Source organism: Wolffia australiana, chromosome 17 (genome assembly GCF_029677425.1).
Source record: "Wolffia australiana isolate 7733 chromosome 17, ASM2967742v1".
Classification (NCBI taxonomy): domain Eukaryota; kingdom Viridiplantae; phylum Streptophyta; class Magnoliopsida; order Alismatales; family Araceae; genus Wolffia; species Wolffia australiana.
In genome coordinates this window covers 6,099,105-6,105,690 of record NC_135851.1, presented here as the reverse complement: position 1 = coordinate 6,105,690, position 6,586 = coordinate 6,099,105, and the positions used below count along the sequence as shown (strand labels likewise).

Here is a 6,586-nt window from a genome sequence, read left to right as displayed (position 1 = left end):
GAGCAGAGAGGATCCTGAGGCATTTTTTTTCCTTCTCCGGTTGAGATCACACCATGCCAAGAAGAGGTGAAGAGGCGTCTCAAGCTGGAGGAAGCTTTTCTGCGGAGCGTGCCATCAATGGAGTTGGACGTGGAGCACCTAGGGCAGGAGATATTGCACCACCATTGCTATTTCCTGTTCTAACGAAGACCCACTACTCCTTGTGGGCTGATCGAATGGAGGTGTTGCTGGAAGCGCATGGACTATGGGAAGCGATTGAAGAAGACTGTACCGAGGAAGAAGGATCCTCAGGCTCTCTCAATCCTCGTCGGCGATTCTTGAGGAGATCCAAGCGCAAATGGACATCAAGAAGTCTACGAAGGAGATTTGGGAGGCGCTCAAGAAGAGAAATGTTGGTGTTGACCGTGTTCAGAAGGCTCAAATTCAGGGGCTGAAGAGAGACTTCAAAAATCTCAAGATGGGCAGGGACGAGTTCATTGATGACTTCTCCGGTAAACTCTCCAATATAGTGGTGAATTTAAGAAGCCTTGGAGAGGATATTACTGAAGCATCCGTAATAGGGAAGCTACTCAAATCTACACCAGTGAAGTTTGATCCAATTACTTCAACATTGAGCAGTTCGGTGATTTTGAGACGATGACTCTCGATGAGGCAATTGGGTCATTGAAAGTACATGAGACAAAGATCCGAGATCTTCAGGTTGAAGAAGAGGAGCAAGCTCTGCTGACACAAGCGATTGAGAAGAACAAAGGTCGTGGTGAATATTTGAAGAATGAAAGAGGCGAGCACTCAAGAGGATGCGATAGAGGTTGCGGCAGAGGTCGCGCTAGAGGACGTGGAAGAGGACGAGGCAAGAGCACTAATGATCGAAGCAATGAGGGTGAGCGAAAGCCCTTCAACAAGTCCAAGATTCAGTGCTACAATTTCCAGAAGTTTGGGCATTTTGCACTAGAATGTCGCAACGAAAAGAAAGAATGGACACTCAATGTAGCCCAAGCCGAAGGGGAGCCACCGACGTTACCGATGGCGTTCATTGAAGAAATGGAGACGTTACTCCTAGGAGTTGGTGAAGAATCGACGAACGACGATATCTGGTTTCTCGACACTGGAGCTACCAACCATATGACGGGGAAGAAATCTCTATTCCATGATCTTCAAGAAATATCTGATGGGACGGTCAGATTTGGAGATGACTCTAGAGTGGATATCCGTGGGAAAGGAAGTATCCTCCTTGAGACGAAGTATCCATCCCTAAATTACGGACTAACATTCTCTCCCTTGGTCAGCTATACGAGAATGGGTGTCAAATGGTGATGGAGAATGGAGAACTCACCATCCATGATCATGAAGGAAGATTGTTGGCCAACGTCAATAAGACAAAAGGAAGAATGTACCTGCTGAAGTTAAGCAAAAAGAAGATGTGCTTATCAATACAAGAAGACCATAATCAAGCTTGGAGGTGGCATCGGAGGTTCTATCATCTAAACTTCCAGTCATTGAGCGGACTTTCAAAGAATCAGATAGTAGACGGTATTCCAACTTTGAAGATGCCAGACAGTCTTTACCGAGACTGTGTAGCTGGAAAGCAACATAGACAGCCATTTCCTTCCGCCTCCTCATTCAGATCGACTCGTCCACTTGAGCTAGTGCATGCGGATATATGCAACCCTATTTCACCAGCAACAATCGGAGGAGGATGGTACTTTATGTTATTGATTGATGATTTTTCGCGGCTAACTTGGGTATCGATAATAAGACAAAAATCAGAAGCTCTTCATATCTTTACCAAGTTTAAAGCCGTGGTTGAAGTAGAGAAGAACTTGAAGGTGTGTTGTCTAAGAACAGATAGAGGAGGAGAATTTCTCTCTAAAGAGTTTGCGGAGTTTTGCGACTAGCATGGCATCAAGCGACATCTTACGGCCCCTACACACCTCAGCAAAATGGTGTGGTATAAAGGAAGAACCAGACCATCATGTGTATCGTTCGAAGCATGCTCAAGAGCATGGACATGCCTTTGAACTTTTGGGGAGAAGTTGTCAACACGTGCATCTACATGTTGAATCAATCACCGACGAAGACCCTCGATGGAAAGACTCCTTACAAAGCATGGACGGGAAGGAAGCCAAATGTGAGTCGCCTGCGGGTATTTGGCTCAATTGCTCATGTTAAGACGACGGGTGGAAATCAGAAGAAGCTTGATGATAGAGGAAAACCTATGATTCTAATTGACTATGAAACTGGTTCCATGGCATATAGATGTTTTGATCCAATAGAGAAGAAGATTCACGTGAGCAGGGACGTGATATTCGAAGAAGAAGAAAAAAAATGGAAGTGGGAAGATCTAGAAAATGAAGAGAGTGGAGGTATGCTTAAAATTCCTGGTGTTTCTGAACTTAGTGATGATGACATACAGGGGGAACAAATCAAGTCCGATTCATATGCTCAAGGATCAAGCACTGAAGAAGCTACACCTGAAGAGCAATCAGGACATCAAGGTTCATCCTCATCAAACCAAACTCTAGTAAGATATAGAGATCTGAATGAAGTCTATGAAAAATCAGATCAGATTCATCTTGATCCAAAGGAGTTTATGTTGATCTCAGAGGAGCCACGAGATCATATTGAATCATGGAAAGAAGAAGAATGGAAGAAGGCCATGATAGAAGAAATGGAAGCCATTGAAAGAAATCAGACGTGGCAACTTGTCCCTCTGCCATCCGGATGTAAGCCTATCGGTCTCAAATGGGTTTACAAGGTGAAGAAGAGTCCGAATGGAGAAATTCTATGCCACAAAGCAAGATTGGTCGCTAAAGGGTATGTTCAAAAACTCGGTGTTGATTTTAAGAAATTTTTTGCTCTTGTTGCAAGAATGGAGACGATACGAGTGTTGGTGGCCTTAGCAGCACAAGAAGGGTGTAAATTACATCATCTGGATGTTAAATCAGCTTCTCTAAATGGCGAGTTAGAATAAGAATTTTATGTGAGACAACTGGAAGGTTTTGTTCAGAAAGGAAAAGAACATCTCGTGTTGAAGCTGAAGAAGGCGTTATATGGGCTCAAACAAGCGCCTAGGGCATGGAATGTGAAGCTAGATACGAGTCTCATCTCACTTGGATTCACTAGAAGCATACAAGATCACGCCGTTTATATGAAGTACACCGCTGACTGCGTATTATTAATTGGCATTTATGTCGATGATCTGATCGTGACTGGAATAAAGGAGGACGATATCAAGAAATTCAAGGAAGAAATGAAAAATAAATTTGAGATGAGTGATCTTGGATTGCTCAGCTCATATTTGGGCATAGAAGTACATCATAAGCACGGGGAGATACGGCTTAGTCAAAAAGCCTATGCTCTAAAGATTTTGGAGCAGTTCGGCATGAAAGAAAGCGATGTGGTACAAACCCCTCTTGAAGTAAGATAGAAGTTCAGCTGTAACGTATCTTTTCCACCAGTTAACTCTACTGAATTCCGGAGCATAATTGGATACTTGAGGTATTTGACTTATACCAGACCTGACATGATGTATTCAGTTGGGATTTTGAGCAGGCATATGGAGAAACCTACATCTGAACACATGACTGGAATCAAGAGAATTCTCAGGTACAGAAAAGGCACCTTGGACCTGGGACTCATCTATAAGAAAAGAGACCAAGAATGTGAACTAATCAGATATAGTGACTCTGATCATGGCGGAGATGTGGATGATAGAAAGAGTACTTCGGGTATGGCATGTTACCTTGGAGGAAACTTAATTTCTTGGTATTCGAAGAAACACAAAGTAGTTGCCCTATCTTCATGTGAAGCAGAGTACATTGCTATCACTGGAGCAGCATGCCAACGAATATGGCTTGCACGTCTAGTTGCAGAACTGAAGACAAGAAAGAGATGACGCTGAAGTTAATGGCAGATAATAAATCTGCCATAGCCTTGAGCAAGAATCCAGTACTTCACGGCCGATCAAAACCCATTGAAACAATATTTCATTTTATCAGAACATGCCTCGAAGAGAAGAAGGTTAGCTTGCATTATGTTAGTTCCAAATATCAGTTAGCAGATTTGTTCACAAAGTCTTTGGGAAGGATCAAGTTTGTGGAATTTCGTCTTCGACTTGGCATTGTTTCTATTTCGTAGATGCATCAAGATTATGGGGGAGATTGTTGGAATAATCCCGATGCATCAGAAGGAGGTGGGTTGAAGTGGGAATAGAGACATGGAGAACGTGCAGCACGTACAAATCGTTCTTCTCTTATTCTGTGGTTGAGAGACAGATGCGGGAAAAAACGTTCTAACATAAATCCACGTTTTTAGTCAGTTATTTCCCTTCCTTTCCCTATAAATGTATGCTCATTTCTTCTTTTAAAAAAACAAGTCGAGAGTTCTTTTTTCCCTTGCCTCCTTCCAAAAAAAAAACCCTCTCTCCCTCTCTCATTCTTCCACCATAAGAGGGTCTTGCTCAACAGAATCTGTTCCTCAATAATGGGCTCATTATTTGTATTGGAACTAGTCTGGTTAGCTTAAGTTTAAGGAATTGGGGGTCTGATAACACCCTAAATGTGGTCTTTATTTCATGCTATTAGCACAATTTTATGAAGTTAAAGAACTGAAAATGGGGTTGTTATCATCGATTTACATGAAAATACTGTTTTCAAGTGATTTCTGATTTTTCCCTAATTTTCTGTTAATTCTATGAATTGTCAGGGATTTATTTAAGCTTCAAAAATTATTTTCGAATGAAAATAGCAAGTTTAATATTTAATTTTGAGATTTATCAACACACGGATGAATCAGGAAATTCTCTAGAAATTTCTAGGATTTTTTAGAATTTTCTAGGTTCTTCTGAGATTTATTTGAAGAAGAAATGAATTTTTCTCAGAGAAAAAAGATATAGTTATAAGAAAAAAATGTGTATTAACATTATTTTCGAACTTTGAAGGGCCTTTTTGTAATGTTTTGTTGCAATGATACCCTCAAAACAGCTCTCGGTCTTGGTTGCAGACGTAAAGATACGATTTAAAATGTTCTAGGGTTTTATTAAATTTCTTTTATATTGTGTTTTAATGTTTTAGGAAAAAAAAACGGGAGGAGAGAGAATGCGCAAGGGGTATATACATAATTATTTTTGGGCGGTGTCGGGCGGCAAATTTTTGTTTCACAAATGATTTATATGTAAATGTCAAGGTGACATCTGGGGGCGACGACGTGGCCTCATCACAGTCGTCGGATGAGAATCTGATGGCGCACAGTGATGGAGGCCACTATGCACTAAGATTGTGCATGCCAAGTGCACGCACGAGCGGTGATGTGTCATATCTTAATTCGATTAAGTCGAATACAAACGCACACGTACGTGCGTATCAAAATGTATGAAATTCACGACTTTTGAATTGTTTTTTTTGTTTTATTTTCGCCAGGGGGGTACATGGCGCAACAAGATTGAATCCGCCCTTAGAAGTTGAACTATCGTCGGCCGATGGATGCTCGACACATCATTATGTGTCTCATAAGAAAATATTTAAATAAATGATTTAAATCCAATGGTTAAAATTAGTTTAAATTCATTTATTAATAACTTTTGATCCAGAAGTCTGATTGAGACGATTTTTTTATGGATTTTCTCGTCTTGATCACCTCTTTCTACCTATATTTGGATCATCAAGACCAAACCTACATTGATAGATAAAAATTAATCACTAATTAGGGGTAAAATGGTAATTTTAACCATTTAACATAAGTATAAAACCAAATTTTGAGAGGAGGGGGTCATTCTTGATGGTTCTCTATCACAGCTACAAGACAGAGAGGAGCCCCAGCCTAGATCAACCTGTTTGGTACCTTCCCTTCATTGTATTTGAATTTTTGGTGAATATTGAATGAAATTAGTTTAATTTCTTGATTGTTCTTTTTGATTCTGGTCTGAACCTATAAATCACTTGGCTTGAGCAGCATGTACAAGTCCAGGTTAGGATTGAGAGGGGAAATTGAGAGATTTAACTTGGAATTCAAATTCATTTCAAAAGAAAATTCTAAAATCTTTAATTTCTAGGGTATTAAAAAAAATTATTTGTTATCTAAAAGTGTAGTTAATTCTGAATTATCAAACTTAAAAAAACCAACCAACCAAATCAAAAGGTTGTTCTTAATCCCTCTAATTGAATTCCTTGATCCTTTCATTTGGTCAATTAATTCAACTTAGAGCTTCCTGGTTTCTTCTACTCGTCTCATCTCTCCTAACTCCGTCTCTAAATTCTTTGTCTAATTAGGTTGATTTGATCTTCATTGGAGATCCAATTAATCCTAACTATCGAAAAAAATCATCGAATTGAACTCCTTACTAGCCTCCCTTGGACGATACCTCTACTCATCATTGTCCATCTTAAGTGAGTTTTTATAAATTTTATTGTATAAGCTAAAATTGACAACGACAAGGGTTTAAAATTGCATAAATTCACCCCCATTTTTGGCTTATCAGGGTCCTCTGTGCACCATGAAAGTGGTTTATACATGATAACACCTTAATTTCTGTCTTTATTTTATGTTAAAGAGCTTAAAATTGGGTTGTTATCATATATTTAGATGAAAA

At 39.8% G+C, this 6,586-nt stretch overlaps 1 protein-coding gene across 1 annotated transcript; it reads left to right on the top strand.

Moving 5' to 3' along the window:
* The first annotated feature begins 337 nt into the window (after positions 1-337).
* On the top strand, positions 338-5,443 carry LOC144714205 (uncharacterized). Its single transcript, XM_078588908.1, has 6 exons — positions 338-553; positions 619-1,241; positions 3,553-3,606; positions 4,138-4,192; positions 5,185-5,248; positions 5,418-5,443. Exons 1-6 carry the CDS (start codon positions 338-340, stop codon positions 5,441-5,443), a joined length of 1,038 nt encoding a protein of 345 aa, XP_078445034.1.
* Positions 5,444-6,586: the final 1,143 nt, after the last annotated feature.